Genomic DNA, 25,894 nt, shown 5'->3' with positions numbered 1-25,894 from the left:
ATGGGAATGTTTGACCATTTTTCCAGAAGCACATTTGTGAGGTCAGGCACTGATGTCGGACGAGAAGGCCTGGCTCACAGTCTCCGCTCTAATTCATCCCAAAGGTGTTCTATCGGGTTGAGGTCAGGACTCTGTGCAGGCCACTCAAGTTCCTCCACCCCAAACTCGCTCATCCATGTCTTTATGTACCTTGCTTTGTGCACTGGTGTGCAGTCACGTTGGAACAGGAAGGGGCCATCCCCAAACTGTTCCCACAAAGTTGGGAGCATGAAATTGTCCAAAATGTCTTGGTATGATGACGCCTTAAGATTTCCCTTCACTGGAACTAAGGGGCCAAGCCCAACCCCTGAAAAACAATCCCACATATAATCCCCCTCCACCAAACTTTACACTTGGTACAATGCAGTCAGGCAAGTCACATTCTCCTGAGGCCAGCTCAAATGTTTAATTGCTGGTGAGCCGGTAAGTAGAGTTGGGCTTTAAACAAAAAAAATATATATATATACTCATCTAGGGAGATGCAACACTGATCCCAGCTGCATCTGTCCCCTGTCTCTTTTAAGACTGAGAACTAAGTGATCAAACACAGCTGATCTCTCGGTTTTCAGTCTTCAGTGACAATAGAGCCAGCTCTTTGCTCTGCCCCTCCAGCACTCACTGGAGCTCCAGGCAGTAGGGGGGGCTCAGTCCTAGCACCTCACTGACAGGCTGAGCCATCTGCCAGTCCAGGCATCTTTGTGGATCCCAGCAATGAAGTCAGGATGACATTGTCCAGCTGAAAACGGGTCACAGGAGTGCAGAATGAACTACACTCCTGTGGTCAATACGAGAAGTATAGCCAAAAGGGCTTTGGCCATATTTCTCATTTTAAATCCCCCAAAACATTAACTATTTTTTTGAACGCAGAGGACCTGTAATAAAATACATGATATTGAACAAATGTAGCTTGTGCACACAAACACAATCTAATCTACATTTTATTTTTTATATAAAAAAAATGAGTCTGTTACTTAAATTATAGCAAATGTCAGGCCTCAAAAATTGTATCTGTCCAGGTAATAAAAAAGCGATGATACTCAAAATTGTCCTTTGGCAACACTCTAAAACCTATTTCAGTTCATCAGTTGAGAGTTAGCCATAAATGATGGACTTAGAATTATTCATATCGACAAATATGTTGGTTTTCAGCTTTCCTGGAGGTGGAAAGCACACCGGCTCTGGGGACAATCTGAGCAGGGCGGCTTCACTCTTTACATATACAAGCCATCTGCATAGCGCCTAATGAGAGCGGCACCAGAATTAGCAATTGAGTTTCTTTTAAATGTTTTTATGGGAGCCTGGGTGTGGAGGAAAAGAACAGTGGAGAGCAACAGTAATGTGGAAGAATCCCCTACTGGCATGTGATACCTAAACCAAGCGCTGTCAGGCCTTTTATTGAATAAAAAGGTCCCTTTCCTTTGGTGAGTATGTTGCAGCACTAGGGAGAGCACTGAGCATTTTTAATTTGTGTATTAAGCACACAGTGACATGTGCAATATATACATTGAAGAAACAAAGACTTTACACTTTATTTCTCAGCACTTTTTGGCGTGTATTTTTATGTACATGTACATGTGTGCGTGGGGCAACAAAATACTTTTTTTCTTTTTTACCTTAATTTTCTATCACAGAGGGCTATGTGATTGTGCAGTACTTTTTATGGAAACATCAGAGAGTTTGGGGTGGAAGAGCATTTCTGCAGCTTGTAGAAAGTGAATGACCCACTTTCCAGCTACACTAATCACTTCAACATTACAGCCGGTAGACAGCTGCATTTAAGAACAAGCTCATGGCAGTAAAAAACACTTTGATTTTGATGTGCAGGACACATCTTCTGCAGTTAAAGGATTAAAACCACTCCTGTTCAGGAAGATTGAAAAATTATTATTTTTTTTTTTATTTTTTTATTTTTTTTATGGTTTGTCGCGTTCCTTGTAAAAAGCCTGAATTATTTATGAATAATATGAAGGCGTATTTAAGTGTATTTCTTTAATAAAAAGCTAGGAAAGTGAGCAAACCAGAAACAAAATAGATAAAAATCAGCAAACATGGCTGAAGGGGTTAATTATAGGTGATTTAGGTTAAGTAAGGGGTTAAATAGTAACAATGAACTAGCAAACACAAATGCTCCTGCGCTTGGGGATGGACTCGATGCAGGCTACAACCACATAAGGAATGTCCTGGAACATGCACACCTTGCTGCCCTCAAATGGACCGGGGGAATCCAAATATACTGAATGAGGAAAGAACAAAGAGAGGGCGCACAGGCCTAGTGCATTACCATAAAAAATGTTTAATAAGAAATAAAGTAGGTGTTGTACTCACAAACGACAATAAAGTCAAGGCACATCATAAAAGAACAGTTGGGTCAACACCGTGCTGAGTAACAGTCCGCAATGGGGAGTGTAGACATCCAATAGGTTGATGCGTTTTGAGGACTTGCCTCTTCCTCAGCTCTTCTTGGCTCTGAGGAAGAGGCAAGTCCTTGAAACGCGTCAGCCTATTGGATGTCTACACTCCCCATTGCGGACTGTTACTCAGCGTGGTGTTGACCCAACTGTTCTTTTATGATGTGCCTTGACTTTATTGTCGTTTTTGAGTAAAACACCTATTTTATTAAACTTTTTTTTATGGTAATGCACTAGGCCTGTGCGCCCTCTTTGTTCTTTCCCCATTCGTTAAACAGTAACACATTTGTTGTTAAAAAAAAAAAATGTATTATTTGCTTGCTGGATCTGACGATATCTGTACATCAGAGGACACTCCCATGCTCTACAAAAAAAAGCACTGAATAAAATGCACAAAAATATTTTTAAACATTTTTATGAATTTAAGCAAGTATGGCAGACAAGGAGAATCTGACCATGTGACGTTAAAAGTATTAAGATTCAGTTTTTTGGTATATACCTTGTAAGCTCAGATTCTTCTAGTGGTTAATAAGTTAGAATGCACTTTACTTTGTTCATTCATTATACATTAAATATGCTACTCCATGTTAAATATGTTATGCCATGCTATACATGAGAAGTGCCACATTGCTCTGATGTGTACATAATGCTGTTCAATATATAATCTATACTTCTCTGATTAATACATTATAATGTATTATATATCAAAGATCACCACGCTCACCAAACAAATGTGAAGAAAAATTAAAAAAAAAACAAAACTCTGTGTGTGGTATGTATGTATATATATTACGAGCAGGGCCCTCTGAATCCTTCTGTTAATTTGTATTGTAATTGTAATGTCTTCCCTTTTGTTGTAAAGCACTACGTAAACTGTTGGCGCTATATAAATCCTGTATAATATATATATATATATATATATATATATATATATATAATGTTACACCTTGTCATGCGTTCCCATACCTCATACAATTTAAAAACCTCCAAGGGTCCATGCAACAGGTATTTACATTTTGCACTGTACTTTGGTGGTTTATATACACTATGTTGTATAATTTATATTTTTTCCACTGTTTCCCTACATAAACTATCTGTGTCTTATATACTCTGCAGTTCTTGTCTGTAGATTTGTTGCTGATCTTTGTATTGAGGTCAGAAAAGCAAGAAGATCTAGGAACCCAAATAATAATCATCAAAAAACTTAGCTGTTAATCACACAATATAAAATGGTACAATAAAGTACAAAGGGGGTCCCAGTTGTACCAATAATAAACACAAAAACAAGAAAAAGTATGTGAGTCCCTTGGAATTACCCAGTTTCTGCAGTAATTTGTTATAAAATGTGATCTGATCCTCATCTAGCCTACACATGATGAGAAAATCGGGCAAAAAATACTGTGGAGCGATCATCTCATAACCTGATCGTTAGTACACAGCTTTCGAGAGCCAATCACTACAGTTCATGCAAAAAAAGGGACAAACACAAAAAAACATATGCTAACGGAACTAACAATTTTCGTTTTAATCAGTACAGTATTTGTCCGAAATTACCAAGACGTGCCCAGAAAGAATACAATACATCACTTCCAAAGTTGTATTCTGTCTTATGAGAATTTTTGGAACTTTTGTAACCTCTTTATTTTCTATATGAGACTAGCATGTAAAAAAAAAGGGCCGATCATTCGTGCGATATTCTCATTGTGTGTACTAGGCTTAATGCCCCGTGTACATGATCAAAATATCATGAAAAAATGCCGCTTTTACAGCGACCATACATCGGCCGAAAAACATAGAAAGGACAAGCACGAAAATGTTTATCCCCTTAGGTTCCACAGTGAGTATAAAAAACATGCTTTACTGCATATACAGACTGATTTTACTTTAACTATTTTTACTGGAATCTGTTCACCCCTTCCAAATTGGATATTGCTGGATAGGATTATGAATTGTCTGAGACATATTACATTTATATTTAGTAACTCAGGCAGTCCAGTATTCTCTGACTGGAAGTCACAGAATGGCAGCTTTCATCAGAGGCTTCTAACACCGGTAATTTGCTTTCTGGCTGTTTTTTTTTTTTTTCTTTGAACTTTAGGAATACATGAATATGAAAAAGTAAGTTGCAGCATGTCAAGGACCAGGCAGATTCAGTTTGCATGTCTTGGCTTTCAGACAGGTAAATATTGTGACCTGTCCAAAAGACGCATAGTCACTCTGGCCATAAGGGTGTGCTTATACACGGAGTACTTTAGTGTTTAGTTCATATACAGTATATTCATAGAAACCTTTAATTGTACTCTTTGTAATATACCCAAACCTTTGGTCTGTTTTTACCCAATTCACAATGACTTTAACCTCTTCTAAAAAGGTATGACCTGCAGTTTGCTGATATTGTAGATGGGTTATATGTAAACATTACAATTTACAGGGGAATTCCATTTGCTATCAGATGGGCAGTACCCAATGACTCATACACTAATATAAACTGATCTGATGGTGGCTATATCAAGTGGCAATTCCAGGTAACAATAAAACTAGGTAGTAAGTATGCTGACCATGAACATTTCCACTTTAGTCTGAGGCTTACCAGGGAGCCCAGAGATGTCGTTGGTGCTGCTGCAAGCTTCTTCTGGGTGAGACTACGGCTGAAGGATCTATAGCTACCCCCGGGTATAATATCCAAATCTGAGGTTTCCAGTATTGCTTGGCACAACGCAGTCTTTACAGTCTTCTGTAGATGTACCAAATTACCATTATCATGTAATGTTATGCACGTCTAATCAATACATGTAATTTGCGAAAAAAGGTAATTGTCCAATGCAATAGTATCAGATGTGGTAAGCAGTTCAATTATGAAAAAACTTCCAACAACGCTGGTGTAATCCAATCCAATATCGAGGAGTAGGTAGATTAACCACTTACCAGAAGCGCAATCTCAATGCGCATGTGCAGGTCAGATGTAGCTGAGGTCTCATGTAGGCGCTGCTTGGTAGTACCCTGGTGGTCCCTCAATGGTACTACCAAGCAATGGTACTAACTCGATATTGGATTGGATTACACCAGCGTTGTTGGAAGTTCTTTTCATAATTGAACTGCTTACCACATCTGATACTATTGCATTGGACAATTACCTTTTTTCGCGAGTCATTTTAACATAACTACCATAAGGATATTGTTTGTAGCGCTGCACTTTTATTTTGTCAATTTCAGTTGGAAAGGTTTTTTTGGTTCCTTTTAGTGCATTTGCCGCTCACTGAAGTGCGCTCACTAACCTACCTATACACAATACATGTAATTTGCATCCAACTGGGAATGCATTTGCAATATATAGTTCTTGGTAGATAAAATTAGACTGAACAGTTTGAATGTAACATGAATGACCAATATTTGAAGATCTTGTAAAGATCACCCAAAAAAATGTTCTGTAGTCAGGTGAAAAATCTTAGTTAAATTTGTTAATGTTTTATGGAATGATTCTTCATAGTTTTTCATAGAAAACGGTGTCTTATGTCTGTGGATAGATGGACATACACGCACACACAGACACACACACTCACTTTTTTAAGAGTCCTCAGTTTTCAAAGAGGATTAAAAGGACAGCTAGTTAGTAAATCCAGGGACAAATATATAGTGTACATACATTTTTAACCATTGTACTCCATGGATTTCAATGTATATCACTGCTTGGCCATAGTGGAATTTCATGGCATATTCCATAATATATATTGATAGTACTTACAACCCTAATTCCATAAAAGTTGGGATGATGTGTAAAATATACATACATTTGTGCTCAAAAGTTTGCACACCCTGGCAGAAATCATGACATTTTGGCATTGATATTGAAAATATGACTAATCATGCCAAAAAACTGTTGTTTATTTAACCTCTTGCCAACTGTAGATAGACGAATGATGGCTGCACTGCGGCACTGAGGCAGGCCAGTTCTGAGAGGGCGTCATATGATGTCCTCCCAGAACGTGCTCTCCTGCATGTCCGCCGGCGATCTCCTACGGACACAGCTGATCACGTGATATGGTAAAAGGCCAATCACAGAGGCCTTTTACCACGTGATCAGCTGTGTCCAATGACAGAGGTCAAGTAGTTAAAAATGGTACTGTATATTCCTAATTCTCCAAGGGTATGCAAACTTTTGAGCAGAACTGTAAAATCAGAGTGCAATGATTTGCAAATTTTAAAAACACATACTGTATTCACAATAGAAAATAGAAATGTCAAATGTTTAAACTGAGAAAATGTACCATTTTAAGGAAAAAAATAAGATCATTTTGAAATTGATGATGATCAGCTTCTGTAGCACAGAGAGAGCTAAGCACAGTTCAAAATTTAGCCAGTTCTTGCAGAACTGGCCAAATTTCTCCCACAGTACACATAACATGGAAATGCAATTATTTTAAACTGCTAAACGCCTTTTCTCATTAGCAGTTAGAGTAGTCTTGTGACTTCTATCAGTGTCCAGCCGAGCACTGGTTAAAGCTTGAAGGAGGAGTTTTCAATTTGTTCTGGGAGCATGCAGAACCCTTGACCTGTGCTGATCACATGCACTCTCCCAAGTACAAAAAAAATACCTCTCTAGCTATACACACCAAACTGAGCATGTACAGAGTGTCTCCGCACAATATTTCTTATCAGGAGATAACGGGACACTGGAAGAAGGGGAGGATCAGAGAAGTCAGGCTCAAAGAGCATTTTTTTTTACAATGCAGAGGATTAACCCCTTAGGTTCCACAATGAGTATAACAAACATGATTTACTGCATATACAGACTGATGTTACTGCTGTGGGTTTAGTAACCTTTAAAGACTATCTTTAATGTCTTATCTTCCCCATCTACAGTCAAAGCTGCTTTATTCTATTGAATTGAGGTTTAACTATTCACCTTTTGTGTTTTGTCTGCTGTAGTTGACAAGCCTTCAGATCTGTGTTGTGCGTCATTTATCCCTATCTTGTAAACCTGGGGATTATTTCTCTGTGGGGTTCATGTAAAATACACAAACAAGTCATTACCAGTGGCATGCAATTGAGGGAAATTGCTGAATGTATAGTGTACAAGTTGTGTTTGTGTTCAAAATATAGTAAGCAATTTTGTGAGACTGATAACCTATACAATCTCTTGTGTTTGGAATATAAACAACAATTAGCATGTTTATACACTTGAGGGAATCATCTATCTGGGTGATTGTTCTTTGAAGAATTTCCCTTGTATGTTTGACTTGACCAGTCACCCTTGTACTTTTGGTGGTCTGAACACTCTTTCCTTTTGTGAACGCAATTACATTTTTTAAATAATATTTACAGTGGGTCAGTTTTGTGGGGCACTCTTTTATTTATTTATTTATTTATATATATATATATATATATATATATATATATATATATATATATATATTTCAATCATTTTGTTTGATCATGGAATAGACCTGTAAATAAATAAATAAATATATGGTGTGACAATTTCCGGAACAGACTGTAAAAAAATATCAAAAACCTTTGCATTCTTCAAAAGATCACATGAAATTTGAAGACTTTTTTTTCTGACCTTCTGTCAAGATTTGAGACAACTTCCTTTTGGAAATTTATCTCATTCCCAAATCCTCTGTTTGAATTTGCCGCACCATTTCCCTGTTCAATTATTTCGCCATCATTCGCACAGAAAAATGCTAAACGCGGAAAATACATACGTAAATGTGTTTAGTGCTCAGACGTTTATTCATTTAATTGGCCAAAGTATTTTCCATTGACATGAAAAAATGCCCAAGTGCTAAATGTGGCTAGCGTTTAGACACGTTTACACTCGTTTTTGCCACATTTAGCAAAAACATTCCTCTCCTGAATGCAATTCTTCTCCTTTTAGGAGAGGGGAGTTTAACTGCCCCTAAACTCTGCTGCTAAAATCTGGTAAAACCTTTGTGTACATGGACACAGACTTTTATTGAGTTGAGTTCAGGGGCTTCGGCAAAAAAGCGCAAAAAGCTCCTAAACTCACATTTGGAGCAGCAGTGGATATAAAAAGTCTACACACCCCTGTTAAAATGTCAGGTTTCTGCGATGTAAAAAAATTAGATAAATATAAATCTTTTCAGAACTTTTTCCACCTTTTTAATGTGACCTATAAACTGTACAACTCAGTTGAACAACAAACTGAAATCTTTTAGGTGGAGGGAAGTAAAAATAAAAAAAACTAAAATAATATGGTTGCATAAGTGTGCACACCCTTAAACTAATACTTTGTTGAAGCACCTTTTGATTTGATTGTTTTTGGGTATGAGTCTGTCAGCATGTCCACATCTTGACTTGGCAATATTTGCACACTCTTCCTTGCAAAAACACTTCAAATCTGTCAGAGGACATCTCCTGTGCACAGCCCTCTTCAGATCACCCCACAGATTTTCGATCGGATTCCAGTCTGGGCTCTGACTGGGCCATTCCAAAACTTGAATCTTCTTCTGGTGAAGCCATTCCTTTGTTGATTTGGATGTATGCTTTGGGTCGATGTCATGCTGAAAGGTGAAGTTCCTCTTTATGTTCAGCTTTCTAGCAGACGCCTGAAGGTTTTGTACCAATATCGACTGCTATTTGGAACTGTTCATAATTCCCTCTACCTTGACTAAGGCCCCAGTTCCAGCTGAAGAAAAACAGCCCCAAAGCATGATGCTGCCACCACCATGCTTCACTGTGGGTATGGTGTTCTTTTGGTGATGTGCAGTGTTGTTTTTGCGCCAAGCATATCATTTGGAATTATGGCCAGAAAGTTCAACCTTGGTTGCATCAGACCATAACACATTTTTCCACATGCTTTTGGGAGACTTCAGATGTGATTTTGCAAAATTTACCCAGGCTTGGATGTTTTTCTTAAAAAAAGACATCTGTCTTGCCACTCTAGCCCATAGCCCAGATATATGAAGAATATGGGAGATTGTTGTCACATATACCGCACAGCCAGTACTTGCCAGATATTCCTGCAGCTCCTTTAATGTTGCTGTAGGCCTCTTGGCAGCCTCCCAGACCAGTTTTCTTCTTGTCTTTTCATCAATTTTGGAGGGACGTCCAGTTCTTGGTAATGTCACTGTTGCACCATATTTTCTCCACTTGATGATGACTGTGCTCCATGGTATATCTAATGCCTTGGAAATTCTTTTGTACCCTCTTCCTGACTGATACCTTTTAACAATGAGATCCCTCTGTTTTGGAAGCTCTCTGCAGACCATGGCTTTTGCTGTAAGATGCGACTAAGAAAATGTCAGGAAAGACCTACTAGAACAGCTGAACTTTTTTGGGGGTTAATCAGAGGCACTTTAAATGATGGCAGGTATGTACTGACTCCTATTTAACATGATTTTGAATGCGATTGCTTAATTATGAACACAGCTACATCCCCAGTTATAATACGGTGTGCACACTTATGCAACCACATTATTTTAGTTTTTTATGTTTACCCCGCCCCCCAAAAAATAAATAAATAAAGATTTCAGTTTGTGTTTCAACTGAGTTGTACAGTTTATAGGTCAGATTAAAAGGTGGAAACATTTCTGAAACTATTTATCTTGTCTAATTGTTTTACATCACAGAAACCTGACATTTTAACAGGGGTGTGTAGACTTTTTATCTCCACTGTATGTGTTACATTAAGCTGACCTTTGAAGTGAGCAGTGGCCATTTACTGTTTTGGGTGTAGTGAGTATAACATGCTGTATACTGTAAGTTATGTGTGTACTAAAAACCAATTACAGTTGCAAGAAAAAGTATGTGAACCCCTTGGGATTACGTGGAGTTTTGCATGAATTGGGCATAAAATGTGCTCTGAATGTCATCTAAGTCACAACAATAGAAGAACACAGTCTGCTGAACATAATACTACACAAACATTAGATGTTGCCATGGTTTAATTGCACATTAACATGTAAACAATCACAGTGCAGGGAGGAAAAAGTATGTGAGGCCCTAGCTTAATGACTTCTCCCAGAGCTAATTGGAACCAGGAGTGAGCCAACCTTGACTCCAATCAGTGTGATGATATTGGATGTGTTGCTGACAGCTGTCCTGCCCTTAAACACACATCTGTTTTGGGTTTACTGGTTTCAAGAAGCACTGTCTGATGTCAACCATGCCTCGCAGAAAAGAGCTCTCAGAAGACCTACGATCAAGAATTGTTGACTTACATGAAGCTGGAAAGGGTTACAAAAGTATCTCCAAGTGCCTTGATGTTCATGTGTCCACGGTAAGACAGACTGTCTACAAATGGAGAAAGTTTAGCACTGTTGCTACTCTCCCTAGGCGTGGTCGTCCTGTAAAAATGACTGCAAGAGCACAGCGCAGAATGCTGCATGAGGTAAAGAAGAATCCCAGCGTGTCAGCTAAAGACCTACAGAAATCTCTGGCACATGCTAACATTTTTGTTGACACATCTACAATAAGGAAAACATTAAACAAGAATGGAGTACATGGGAGGACACCATGCAGGAAGCCATTGCTGTCCAAAAAGAATATTACAGCATGTTTGAAGTTTGCAAAAGAGCACCTGGATGTTCCACAGCACTACTGGCAAAATATACTGTGGACAGATGAAACCGAGATTGAGTTGTTTGGGAAGAACACACAACACTATGTGTGGAGAAAAAAAGGCACAGCACACCAACATCAAAACCTCATCCCCACTGTAAAACATGGCGGAGGGAGCATCATGGTTTGGGGCTGCTTTGCTGCCTCAGGGCCTGGATGGATTGTTGTCATTGATGGGAAAATGAATTCCAGAGTTTATCAAGACATTTTGCAGGAAAACTTACGGCCATCTGTCCGTCAACTGAAGCTCCGCAGAGGATGGGTGATGCAACAGGACAATGACCCAAAGCATACAAGTAATTCAACAAAACAATGGCTGCAACAGCACAGAACACGCCTTCTGGAGTGGCCCAGTCAGAGTCCTGACCTCAACCCGATTGAAATGCTGTGGCATGACCTTAAGAGAGCGATTCACACCAGACATCCCAAGAATATTGCTACACTGAAACCGTTTTGTGAAGAGGAGTGGTCCAAAATTACTCCAGATCGTTGTGCAGGTCTGATCTGCAACTACAGGAAACATTTGGTTGAGGTTATTGCTGCCAAAGGAGGGTCAACCAGTTATTAAATCCAAAGGTTCACATACTTTTTCCTCCCTGCACTGTGAATGTTTACATGTTATGTGCAATTAAACCATGGCAACATCTAATGCTTGTGTAGTATTATGTTCAGCAGACTGTGTTCTTCTATTGTTGTGACTTAGATGACGTTCAGAGCACATTTTATGCCCAATTCTTGCAAAACTCCACATAATTCCAAGGGGTTCACATACTTTTTCTTGCAACTGTAGATGGGTAGTTTAGCAAAAGTGCAAGATGAATTTCGATGTGCAGTTTTGCTTAAAATAGATTGTGTGCATTTGGGTTTTATTTCCTTTTATTAAAACTGATTCCTAGGTTTGGATAATTTTGCATAATTACATTGGTCCAACTTGGATAAGTGCAAGTATTCATTTTCCATACCCTCCTTGTGCAAGTGGAGAACCATTGTAGTAGCCACCACTACTACAGTGATCCTAGCAGTCTTTCGGATCATGTGCCTAGTGGCTACCCTTCTACATATTGGACACCGTGGTAGCTTGCTTGGTACAGGTGCCATTCACAAAATGCCTTGTATTTTGTCAGTGAATGAAAGCATTCTCTGTTTAAATGAGGTGGAGGGGTGGGGCAGGGACTTGACAATCTCCAACTCATCCAATTAGGGAATGCAGAGAATGCTTTGCATCCATTGAGAAAATGTGCGGTTTTCTGTGAGCGAGTAGCATGGTGTAAGTGGGTATGCACAGTTGCTGAGGCTTCCTTAACCACTTTCCAGCCATAGGATAAATTAGTCCCTGGATTGGTGTACATGCAGCAGAAGGGCCCCACCACCTCCTTCCTCCACGTTTCTGAGCTCTCTCGTCCGACCAGGGAGCCCGGGTCCTAAGTTGATAGTTCTGCCGGCTTACCATTGAGATGACTGAGGTCTGCAACATCCTGACCATGGTCTCCTAGAGGGGATGGTATCCTCTATGGTCTAAAAAAAATTTGAAGCAACAAGTTTTTTTGTCACTTCCGATTTTGCCAGGATGTAAACAAGCCATTACTGACTTGTGGAAGCGTCTGATCAAACCAATATTGCTTGGAGCAGATGCTTTTTAGGGGCAAAGGAGAGACTGGGGTCTAATAGACCCCAGATGTCTCAAGAGGACCTGTCACTGCCCATGCTATCACAAGGAATGTTTAGTGATAGCAATAAAAGTAATTAAAAAAAAAATTATAGTGACTATGTAAAAAAAATAAATAAAAAAAATAAAAAAAAACTTTAAAGCAGCACCACCCCCGTGCTTGCAAATACATATGTAATTCCCACACGCATATGTAAACTGTGTTTGCATCACACATGTGAGATCACCATGAAGGTCAGACTGAGAGCAATAATCCTAGTACCAGACCTTCTGGGTAATGCTAAACTGGTAACCCGTACAGGCTTTTAAAGCATCACCTACGGATATTGTTAGGTTTCCATAGTTTGGTGCTTTTCCACGGGCGTACGCAATTTTAAAGCGTGACATGGGAGGTATCTATTTACCTGGCGTAACATCATATTTTATATTTTACCTGAAAAATTGGTATTCTATTGTATCTGTGCACACTAAAATTCATTAAAAGCAATTTTTCTGGTAAAAATACACTAACCGTTTCAATACTGTGCAATTTTACACCTTCCTGCCCAGGCCATTTTTCAGGTTTCAGCGCTCTCACACTTTGAATGACAATTGCGCGGTCATACAACATTGTACCCAAACTAAAATTTTATCATTTTCTTCACACAACTAGAGCTTTCTTTTGGTGGTATTTAATCACCGCTGGGGTTTTTATTTTTTGCTAAATTAACAAAAAAAGACCAAAAATTTTGGAAAAAAAAACACATTTTTCTTTGTTTCTGTTATAAAAGTTTACAAATAAATAATTGTTCTTCATAAATTTAGGCCGAGATGTATTCTGCTACATGTCTTTGGTGAAAATAACCCAAATTAGGATGTATTTTTTAGTTTGTAGGAAAGTTATAGAGTTCACAAACTATGGTATAGATCTGAATATTGATCAATCCTGAAGTACTGACAGCCAATCTAATTTCTTGAGGTCCAAGAATGTCAGAACAGAACAGATATCCTCCAAATGACCCCTTTTTGCAGAGTAGACCGTCCAACGTACTTCATAAGAGGCATGGCGAGTTTTTTGAAGTTGTATTTTTTTGTCATAATTTTTCGGAAAATGAAAAAATTAAAAAAATTATTCACTATTTTTTTTTTTTTTTTTACATATTGTCACCAGTGCAGTACAGCATCATCATATAACTGGCATGGCGGTGAACAGCGACACTGACTGGTGACAGTATGAAAAAAAAAATATATATATATTTTTTAATTTTTTTTATTATATTTAATTTTTTATTACTTTTTTTTTAAGATTTTTTTTTTTTTTTTTTTTTATATTTTACTATGACCAAAATAGTACAATGTTACCATAGTAACATTGTACTACTTTGGGGAAGTGATCAGTATTTTTTTTTTTTTTTTTTTTTTTACACAATTTGCTTATAGCAAAGAATTACTTTGCTATAAGCAAGCATTTACCTGAATGAAATCGATTCATTCAGCTTTTTTTTTTTTTTTTTTTTTTTTTTTGTGCTTAGCTGTGATTTGGTCACAGCTAATCACATGACATGTGCATGTGATTAGCTGTGGCCATTCACAGCTAGGCACTAGTATACAATGGATGGCATCATGAATGAAGCCATCCATTGTATACAACTGTCATGTGACCTGCTGTGATTGGTCACAGCAGGTCACATGGTACCGGCAACGGGAGCCGGTACTCGGATCTGTCATCGGCCGTGTCCGAGGTGCACGGGCGGTGACAGATCGCACTGCTGCGTCGCTCTGCAACCGCGCATGTGCGGGAGCACGCCAAATGGCGTGCACCCGGAATACAGGAGCACATTTGAAGCCGCCAAACAGCCATTGGCCGGGCGGCTAATGGTTAAAGAGCTGCTGCGGAAATACCGTGTGGCATAAAAAATTGCAAAACCCACCATTTTATTCTCTAGGGCACAGGTGCCAAACACAAGGCCCTCGGGCTGAATCCGGCCCTCCAGGCCATTTCATGTAGCCCTTGCACCTCTCCTGCAGGTACCCCCTTGTCTCCGCCCCCACCTTGTCTCAGCAGTCGGCAGCAAAGAGGAGAATAGAACTCCTCGGCCAAATCCCGCACCTCTCAGTGCAGCTGCAGCACCCCCTCATCTCTGCCTCCCCTGGTCTCCGTATTCAGCAAACTCTGGTAACTGACTGACTGAAATCCTCCTCTGGTCCTCCTCCAGACCCTGCACTTTCTGCTTTCCAGCTCTGCCCCCAATGTGGTGCACGGTGATGTTAGGGAGGGTGTGGGATTCTTGACATCTGATGTAAGGGGAGGTGCTTTGGACATCAGTGTAGTGTATTGTGTGTAATATATATATATGTATTGTAGACATTGAAACACATACTGTTCATTTTTAGATAAGCCAGTGATAAGACCACTTTACACACCAAAAGGACTCCTTACTATGTTAATGTATGCAGGAGGTAATTACCTTACCTTTGTTGTGTGGGGTTAACCTGTTTTGGGTAAATATATGGAGTGTCAGGGGAAGTTTAAGAACAGGTTAGTTGCAAAGAGATTGGGAAAAGTCTTAAATATTCATTATGTGCTTGTTTATGGTGAAGAGAGATTTGCCATAAACAAGACAAGTAGTATCTATTTAACTTTTTAATTAAAAGCTATTAGACCCATAAGATCAAACAAGCTAATAAAAGTGGCCAATCAGAGTGCTTGCCATTGTACTGAATGGGGAAAATGTGTATATTAACACGGGACACAGAACACAGGAAGGAATACAAAGATAGCAGAGCACAGGTGAGGATACCTGGGCAGAGCACAAGGGAGAATACATGGGACAGAGCACAGGTCAGGATATGTGGGACAGAACACAGGTTGCATGGAAGCTACCTAGTTGTATATTATAGATTGGACATATGCTGGATGGTGTAGTATCTCTATGCTTGATATGAAGTATCTTAAATGGGACTTTGAGAGCTGTTGTTCGTTGTAATCTTTACAAATATTCAACTGAATTTATGTAATCTGTAACAAATATCTTTATCCGAATAAATGCATCTCTCTGGAAAAGGACTATTGGTTGCTGCGGGAATAGTACATATATAAATACACCCTGGTCATCCGGAGAAGTGCTGGATCTCCATGCTTGATATGAAGGATCATTATAATAAGACAACAATCGGGCCTTACAGAAACAACAAGCCCTTTGAAGGCAACCATAATGCTGATACAGCCCGCAATGAAATGGAGTTTGACACCCCTGCTCTAGGGCCTCTGCTTAAAAAAAAAAAAATACAATGTTTTGGTGTTCGAAGTAAAAAATTACGATTTTACTTGTAGGAGAGAAATGTTAGAATTGGCCTGGTAGGGTAATAGATAATAAATACTGGTGAAGGGGTTTGGAATCACTTTACTAGCGAAAGTTGGCTATTTTTCCAATTCCTTGACCCCCCCACCCTTTACCTTTTATGCATTGCCTAGTCTCTCTGTGTTGTAGCCTTGGCTTATGTAGTGTCTAAGGAATTCAGCAGTCATAGAGCACTGCTGTCATTAATATGTCATTTTCAGTCCTGTATAGTAAACTGAATTCTGCTGTTCTGGAATGTGTGCTCTGTTATCACATCTAGAATGAGTATTATATGTTGAATTAATTTGTTATTCACCCATGGACCTAAATGTAAAGAGAAAAGGGAACAAATAATGGTGCAATTACTAGGAATGAGGAAGAATGTATATGCAATAGACTTGTGTAAGAAGGCAAGTAATATAGGAAACAAACACTTGATTGGTATATCTGCTGTCTTCTGTCCTGTGGTACAGAGTGATGTGTATATAACCAGAGCACAAGATGTCCAGGTACCTGAAGCATTTCACCTCTGTTGGTGACATCCATAATGATAACCAATGGAAAGAAGACGAGGAAAAGCAGCAGGAACCAGAAGAAAAAACCGAACAGACACCTCATCCATTTACGTCCTCCTACACTTTCCGGGATGCCCTAAAATGGCTTTTTAGTTGCCACAAGTTTCAGGTGAGATCTTTATGCTTCATCATACATCATTTCTTTAGTTTTCCATCAGTGGAAGGGCCCCAGTATTATACTGCATGTGTAAATAATCAAGGATGAATTTCTGGAGATTTTCTAGCATGTGATCATAGTCCGCAGAGCTTTTAACAGTTAAGGTCCTTTCACAACATACTTCCTATAAAAATGTATGTTCAGTACTGCACATTTGCAGGCATTTTTTATGTGCATTGTATTTTTAAGCATGTTGTTTGGTATTAAAGTGTTGGCATGTATTTTAATGTTAATCCATTGATGACCATTTTGCAGACCTATTTCATGTTACATAATTCCCAGATCCTGTTGTGGGTTGGGAGGAAAAAGTATAAAAAAAAGACACTTTTTTTTAACTTTAGTTTCATTGTGTTTACATTATTTATGTTGTGTTGGTTTAAAATGCATACATGTGTAAACACAACTCGGTGCACTGCACATGGTATGAACAAGGCACATAGAAATCCAGTTTTGGATGTGTGCTTGCAGTGACTGTGTCCCCAGTGCAGGAAAACGCAGGTCCCTGGTTACGGTGCAAACGAACCCTTAGGGAAATGTGACACAATGTAGCTAATTTATTATATTCTAGAAAAGTTTTTTTTTTTTTTCTTTTTGTGTTGCATCAAATATCAGTACTTTAACTAGAGTGAAGCGCTTTTTTAAATAAAGTTACTGTATTTGATGCATGGAGAGTGTGGAGGACACTGTGGACAAGTTTAAACATGAGCTCTGGAAGGTTTTACCCCCTTCATGACCAGACCATTTTTTGCTATTTAGCACTGTACTACTTTTTTAACTGGTAATTGTGCAATCATGTAACGCTGCACCCACACGATCACCATTGTTTGTTTTTTTTTTTTGTTTTTTTTTTATTCTATAAACAAAAGAAGACTGAAAATATGGGAAAAAAGACAATATTTTTTACTTTTTGCTATAAAACATTTTAAAAAATCTTCATTAATTTAGCCAAAATGTATTCTGTTACATATTTTTGGTTAAAAAAAAATCCCAATAAGTGTATTGGTTTGCATCTACAAACTATGGTGTGTGTGTATATATACTGGAATTTTTATTTTTTTATGTTATACTAGTAATGGTGGTGATCAGCAAATTATAGTGGGACCAGGGGCAGACTGACCATTTGGAAACTTGGGCACTACCTGAGGGCCCGGGGTCAGTAGGGGGCCCCATGAAATGCCCCTGGTACCTTTTTTCATAGGCTTTTTTGAGTTTGGGCAAGGACACATTTTGCGCAAAATCATGTGTGTGTATATGTGATTTTGTATTTCTGGTTAGGGGGCACACGAGCCCTACCCGCACCGCCATTCGCGGCTGTCAGTCACTGGGTCCCGGCCGGTGATTACCGAGCATCACCGACGGGGAGGAGGACTGCTTTGTTTATTACCAGCCCTCCTCCCGGTCGCCTTGGTTACACTGCTCTGGATAGCTGTGCACAGCACAGCCATCCAGAGTAGTGTGCTTACAGTGAAGAGCACTGACCCCGCCCCCCATTAAAACACTCCCAGCACACAGTTAACCCTTTGATCGCCCCTCATGTTAACCCCTTCCTGCCCAGTGACATTAGTACAGTGTTGGCGCTTTTTTTTTTTTTTTTTTTTTTTAGCACTGATGTCAGTGACACCAAGTCCTTTCCCCCCCAGTGTCAAAATGCCCGCCGTAGTCCTGCTATAAGTTTCTGATCACCCCATTACTAGTAAGAAAAAAAAAATTCCAGTATCTATATCTATTTGTAAATACTATAACTTTCACGTAAGCCAATTAATTTACACTTTTTGGGATTTTTTTTTTTTTAGCAAAGATATGTAGCAGAATACATTTTGGCCTACATTTATGACAAAATTTGATTTTTACATTTTTTTTTACTGGACATGTTTAATAGCAAAAAGTCAAAAATATATTTTTTTTCTCAAAATTGTGTTTTTTGTTTTTTTTTGTTTTTTTTTTTAAATCGCAAAAAGTAAATGCACAGACAATCAAATACCACTGAAAGAGAGTTCAATTCATGGGAAAAAAAGACCTAAATTTTATTTGGGCGCAATTGTCAGTTAAAGTAACGTAGTACCGTAACACAAAAAATGGCCTGGTCAGGAAGGGGGGTAAATCCTCAGGAGGCCAAGAGGTTAATTAAGAACATGTTTTTGACTACAAAAGTTAGATTGACCATTGTCTGTCCAAATGTCCAGACCTACATTCACTTATCTTTCAGAGGGTTATAGAGAGATGGTTTAGCCTTCCTTTAGCAAGTCACAGTGATGGATTTATTTGCAAATGCAGGTAAAATGTGAGGGGCAAGGTAAAATCAAAACTCTTCTCTGGCATCTTTCTCATAGTATTTCTTTGTTACTCCTTCATAGTATTAATGAGACTGAACTGTGAGCTCGAAAGAGTAGGGCCCTCTAACCCTCGTGTGCTGTCTGTAGTTGCTGTACTGTTTCATGTATTGTCGCCCCCCTCTATTGTACAGCGCTGAGCAAACCCTTTGGCGCTATATAAACTTTATGTAATAATAACTGTACATATGGAAAAAATGTTACCAAATATTGCTGCCCTGTCTTTACAGATAGTCATTGTGTGCCTCGTCATTCTGGATGCCTTATTTGTGCTAATTGAAGTCCTTCTCGACTTGGAACTGTTAGCGGATAAAGTTGATCATATTATACCAGAGGTAAGGACAATGTGGAGGGCAGCTATGAAAAGATAGAGGAGGCTGCGCAGGGAAAGGGCAAAGATAAAAAACACCAAAAAAAAAAAGAGGCCCATATTGTTTATCATAAAAAAACAAGTCTACCTTGCATGTCTAAAATTATGAGTCACAATTGAATTGTTTTGCAAATATTCTATTCCATATGCAGTTGATAGACTAATTCAATAAACGCATTAAAATCACACACCTTTATTGGAATAAACAGGTTTATTTCCTAATCCTATTATACTTTTTCACTTTGTTTTGATGATTGAATTGTAATAGATGTATTTTATCCCTAAAAAGGGTTTTTTTGGTATTTTTTTCAGTGTGGGAACATTTTTCTGGGCATATTCTATTAGCTGCTAGGTATTTTCCAATTTTATGTCACACGGTACATTGTTTTAAGAAATGTAATTAATTTTCCCAGGTTTTTGTTGCTTCAATGGAAAACGTCTCTTCTCTGCCAGGAGCGACTGTATTCTGATTATTTTTGGCAAGTGTAATGGTTGCTTATAATATGATTTTAGTGTGTTGTGAAATCTGTTGATTGCACATGGAATAGAATATTTTGGATAATTTAATTGTGGCTGGTGCTTACTTTTTATACAGGGTGGTGTTTTGTAAGTATGCTCTTTTTTATTAGTATATTGTGTATGGAAAGACATGCACCACTAAATGCTTGTTTATACTGTTGTATGCTGGACATAATAAATTCATCTTGGGATAACAGGTAACAAGTAATATAAATACACCCAAAATAGACATCTTGATCTGTAATTGTACATTCTACTCAGAAGTTATATAAAGATGCAGCACTGTGCACAGCACTGAAAAGCAAAGGAATTAATAATTGTTAGCTTTTTCTTTTTCTTTTTTTAAAGCCACAATCCTGTTCATTGGGTAGAATGCCTATTGCTGGAGGGTTTAGTTGTGCTGTAAATGCATCTACAGCTTTCAGAAAACAAACTAACGTTACACAGATTTATTTCATCTCGTCACCACTTATTTTTGATTACCATTCATGTTTGGGATTATTTTAAATAGTGCAAAGTAATGATGTAACAAATTATGTCTTTTTTCTTTTTTGGTTTTAAGGTTGTTCAGTGTATTGTCTTAAATTGAGGTGATGGCAACTTGCAGTCTTTACTCAATTGTCTTACATGTGCAATTTTGCCAATAAAGCATTTTCATTACTATGATTATCGCATTTGTCCTTTTATGCAACCACTTTTTTTTGTGAATTTTTGATTCACAATCTTTTTGTTGTAGGCTTTCTTGGTTATTGGGCAAACTTTGTACTTGAAGCGATACCAACTACTCTTTAAGCCTCTATTCTTTTGGTTACAAAGTAATGATGTAACCTATTAATCACAATAGGTTACAGCAGCCTTTTTCAACCAGGGTGCCTTGACAAAATGTCAAAAAAAATATTGCCCAAAATTGTATATAAGCCAGAGGTGTATCAAGCCTGCCTTTTAGTTACACAAAGCCACAGGTTTTCATTATGTCCTTCTAGCCGTCCGCATCCCATAAACCAATGATATCATCAATTGATAAGGACGATGTTGGTCGTCTGCACAGCAACCTTGTTTGACCTTCCCCTGCCTCTCTCCATCAACACTGAGATCATATTAGCTGACTGATGGAGAAAAACTTAGGGAGAAGAGAAACACTAGCATACAATCAGTACCAGTGTGCAAACGTATATTTGATTTGGATGAATAAATCACCTCTAACATTGGGTACATGTGTGGATATTTCTGTATTATGTAAAACTATTAGAATATTTTAGAATGTGGTGCCTTAAGGCTGTCCATAATATTAAAAAGTATCTTCAATTTCTGATTAGATTAGATTTTTCCATATATCAACAGGTTATCTGTTCAGTGTCCATTAACAAATTGATGCTATTTTTTTTCCTTGTAGATCTTTCACTACTTGAGCATTTCTGTCTTGTCCTTCTTCTTGTTGGAAATTGCGGGTAAACTGTACGCTTTTCGGCTTGAGTTCTTCCACCATAAGTTTGAAGTTTTTGATGCAGTCATTGTTATTATATCGTTTATCATTGATGTCGTCTACATAACCCGGGAAGATGTATTCAGTGCAGTTGGGCTACTCATTTTACTCCGGTTGTGGAGGGTGGCCAGAATTGTGAATGGTAAATACATAATCTATTTTTTTTATAAGTTATGTTTTTAAAGTAGGTAAACTCCCACCTTGTTAAACAACCCATTCAGTTTAAAATAAACACATGAAATATTTTGCCTTTCATTTTCTATGTATATACAGTATATATAATACATTTTTTTTACTTTTTTCATTGATCACATGAACTGTGTTCTCAGCTCCAAAAGGGACTTAAGAGAGCAGGGGGTGGAGAAACAGCAGCACACTGATCTTCACAGTGAATGGCTGGGGGGGGGGGGGGGGTGTTGGTCAGCCAGCATAAGTCTGATCATTGGAAGATATGCAGTTTGTGCTTCCAGCTCAGCAAGAAAATTGACCAGACTGAGGTAGATATGCTCTTGCCTAGCATGGTCAGTTTGAAATAGAAGAAACCAATAATAATGCAGCAAAGCTGGTGATTCTGCTATTCCCCCTGCTTTCCTGAGATAGTAGGTGTGTGTATATCTATCTATCTATCTATCTATCTATCTATCTATCTATATATTCTAACAGAATTGTTCCAATTAAGTCTAGACATAATGATATGTTGATGTATGCAGCATTGAAGCAGGTGCTCTAGGCAAGGTTTTCACAATGACTAGATATATTGAAAATCTACAGGGGGGAGCAAATTTTGAGCCTAGAATCCTTCTGCTCACATGTTAAAACATAGTACAAGTGGGAATTTTCTATAAACAGAGGTACGGCAGATGGGGTGCAATACTTTACAAGCTACAGCAAAAAAAATAATTTTGTGCAGGTAAAGAAATAGATGTATTATTTATTTTGTTTGTTAAGGTGAACTTATTCTTTAAGACCTGTGGCAATGCCATCAGTTTGAGACACTTCTAAGATCATTCAGAATTCATTAGCAGGTGCATTAAATTTTCAGTTGACCTGCTTCAAGTAGCTTTGCATTCCCACAGACTTGTATAATCATGCAAAACCAGTCTGAAGTGAATAAAAAAGCATTGACGCCTATACTAAAATGTATAAAGTAATTTCAGCAAGAACATATTTTGCTTTTGATACGGCATGATGTTTGTTCCTTTTTTATATTATTGTTATTGGATTAAATACTGTATATTGTGTGCATGTTATATATTGTCCACTATAGGCTAGGTAGATTAGCATCTGCAAAACGTTTGCATTGTCAGAAGGAACAGTACATATGTTGCACTGCACAGCAAAAGGCCAAGCAGGAGTATGTAATGAGCCAATATAGCTGCCCTGGTAAATATTTGTCATAACAAATAATACATGATAATAAGATCCCTAACCCACTTAATATATTTCAGTTATTTGTAAACCAAACTGAGCTTTTATGTTTGTATCTTAAAAAGAAAACTTGAAAATAATTATACAGTACATTTCCTTTTAAGGAGGCATACAACAAAGCATTCTAAACATCTGTTTCCTTAGCCCAATAATTCAGGTGTTGGGGAATTCCACACAAGTAGCTAAATTGATTGCTGGGACATTTACAATTTTAGCTGTACGTATCCTATGTCAGCTTACCTACAAACAAGCCCTCTTTCAAGAATTGGGGACATGTTTAGGAAACATTAGTCCAAGAACAACAAACATGCACAGGAATGGTACCCATTAATTAGCACTCTGCATTATAAAGAAAATCTGTGCTGCAGAAAAGTGGTAACAAAGCTGAACATTTTGGGGTTTATTTACTAAAGCTGGAGAGTCCAAAATCAGACTCCCTTCTGCATAGAAACCAATCAGCTTCCAGGTTTCATTGCCAAAGCTTCATTGAACAAGATGAGGTTAGAAGCCGATTGGTTTCTATGCAGAAGGGAGTCTGATTTTGGACTCTCCAGCTTTAGTAAATAAACCCCTCTGTGTCATCAGCATTATGTATATGGTAACAAATATTTAATTTAGAACCACATTAGAGAAATCATGACATGGCTCTTCTGTAACCAGATGGTTGAACTATAAGCTGTGCCAACGATGCCAGCTATGGGAAGGATTGGTATACACCAAAAGGCAGGTGTATGGAGGACTACAAATTATCACAGAGAATATCTTTTTGGCGGAGGTGTGAACCCGTGTTGTCTTTTTTTGATAGCCAGATACTTCAGCTCACAGCACATATGCATTCATTTATAAATATTACATATTTATTTCCTTTTTTAAAGGTGTCATTTTATCTGTGAAAAGTCGAGCAGAAGAGAAGATCCACAAGTTAAAGGAAAAGCAGGAGACTCTATTGGCCAGAGTATCCGAGTTGGAACAACAGTGTTCCCAGCAGGTACTATTCCACTTACTGGTCATGTGACTAACTTAAAATGATTAAAAAAAAAAAAGTCATTCAATAATAATCATGAAAGGAAATCTAGTTTTAGTCCCATCCACTGCAACACATATAGCTGCCCAAATCATACAACAAACATCACAGTTACATACCATATAATTATTAATTAAAATGTATTTGTCCCATACACTTCTTCACAAACCATAGACAGCCACCCAAATCACATACAACAAACACCCCAGTTACATACTTACATAATTTACTCATCAATATTCATGCTGGACTCCTGAGGGGAGCTAAAAACTAAATGTCAAGCTCCTGCCAGGACATAGTGGAGAAGAATGTAAGTTTTCAAGGACAATAAGCAGCTTCATAGAAGCACTTGGGAAACCAGCTTGTAGGATACCCTGTCTCCAAATGTAAGAGGGAAGAAAAAATCCAAGGTAAACAAAAAAAAAAAACAAAAAAAAACACTGTTGCTGGTGGGAACAGAAGCAGGATCTGTTCCTCTAAGGAACCCTTTTATTCAGAAAGATAGGGCTCAGCTTGGATACAAGGAACTGCATGAGTCTCAACAGGTGATAAGGAGGCGCCCTCTTCAGTAGAAAGTTGCATAGGTGTTGCAAGGTCACCGGCGATGACAGGATGTACTTGACATGTGGGGAACTCAGGATTAGGTTTCCTATCAGACTAGTTGAAACTACAGAGCAGGAGGCAAATCAACCTGCCTGAATGAAGATGCAATGGGGCATCAAATGCAAGGGATGGAACATGCCAACATAGGGAATATCCAGAAAGTAGGGATATTTGGAAGTAACCTAGGTAGACTGTTGCATAGGCTAAGTAAAGAAAGCTGTGCAGGGCACGTAAGTGCTGAAGCGCCAATACAGCAGGTGGAAAGGAAAGTGGAGCACTTGAAATTCTGGAAACAGGGGGTGGCATCTTCACCCAATACAAAACTGGGCAATTCACCCAGCACCAGGGTCAAAAACCTAAGAACAGCAGGATAAGTGCCCTAACTCAGAAACATGCATGTTGGTGATTTACAGCCCTAAAGGGGGTAGGGAATGGAGCGTTGTGGATCAGGACAAGGCCTGAAGCCAGCAAAAACATGCCATGGCAAAACAAAGTAGCAGAGGCTCGAAGTTGTGAAACTGTCTCTGGGCTGTTTCAAGGAGAACCTGTATAATATGTCAACAAGAAGGCCACAAATTATTGCTGAAGGAAAGTGTCAGGAAAGACCTTGGAACCCGGACTTAAGGGAGTATTGAGAGCAGTAGCTGTCAGGTACCTGCTGACGGAATTCAGATTTTGGAGGCATATGGCCACGTCTCCTATGGATCCCCTAGTTATGCCAGGGCTTGTGGAAGAACTCAAATAATCCAGCTCTATAAAAACAAATGATGTAGAGGGAAAAAAAAAAATCTAATCTGGTTAGTAAGAAAGTACTTACAGCAATGCATGAACAGGAGGGAGTATAACCCCTCAGGCTGTTTTCATTAGAAGGAGATACATTTCCTGACATTATGGTTTTAGCTGCAGCTGTACAAATGTTTTTGCATAACTATAGGTTAGATGAATGGATAAGTCAAAGTAGACCTCTTGGGAGCTGGATTCCTGAATTGGTTCATACCAATTCATTGTAGTATGTATAGCCTTCAAGAACAGAGGGTCCTGTGTAGAAGTTGGCGCAACTGTCTTATTTTTTATTTTTTTTCCTGATTAGGAAAGGAGACAAACACCCATTGTAATGATAAAATGAAAATGGGGTGAGGGAAACATTCTTTCTGAAGCAGTGAGTAGAAATGGATAAGAAATAAGAGGCTGACAATTAAAATTAATTGTGCACCTCCTGTAAAAGAATGAAGGACTGATCCAGACGTCTTTCTTAAAGTGATACTAAAGCTTCATTTTTTTTTTTTAAATAACAAAACATGTCTATGCTTACCTGCTCTGTGCAGTGATTTTGCACAGAGCAGCCCAGATTCTCTTCTTTTTGAGTCCCTGCTGGCTCCTTACCCCCCC

At 38.4% G+C, this 25,894-nt stretch overlaps 1 protein-coding gene across 2 annotated transcripts in view; it reads left to right on the top strand.

Annotated features, from left to right (window-relative positions):
- Window positions 1-25,894, top strand: part of HVCN1 (hydrogen voltage gated channel 1) — a 75,922-nt gene that overhangs the window by 46,546 nt on the left and 3,482 nt on the right. For both annotated transcript variants that reach the window (XM_089676733.1, XM_089676731.1), the window contains exons 2-5: window positions 16,490-16,700; window positions 19,309-19,413; window positions 21,361-21,592; window positions 23,754-23,866. In XM_089676733.1, coding sequence (XP_089532859.1) covers window positions 16,518-16,700; window positions 19,309-19,413; window positions 21,361-21,592; window positions 23,754-23,866 — 633 coding nt within the window. In that variant the 5' untranslated portion in view covers window positions 16,490-16,517. The remainder of the gene's footprint in view (window positions 1-16,489; window positions 16,701-19,308; window positions 19,414-21,360; window positions 21,593-23,753; window positions 23,867-25,894) is intronic.

The sequence above is a fragment of the Staurois parvus genome, unplaced genomic scaffold (genome assembly GCF_062004578.1).
Source record: "Staurois parvus isolate SC_StPar_1 unplaced genomic scaffold, SC_StPar_1.0 ptg000014l, whole genome shotgun sequence".
NCBI lineage: Eukaryota > Metazoa > Chordata > Amphibia > Anura > Ranidae > Staurois > Staurois parvus.
Note: the sequence above shows the minus strand (reverse complement) of the source record. Positions and strands in the feature narration are given on the sequence as shown.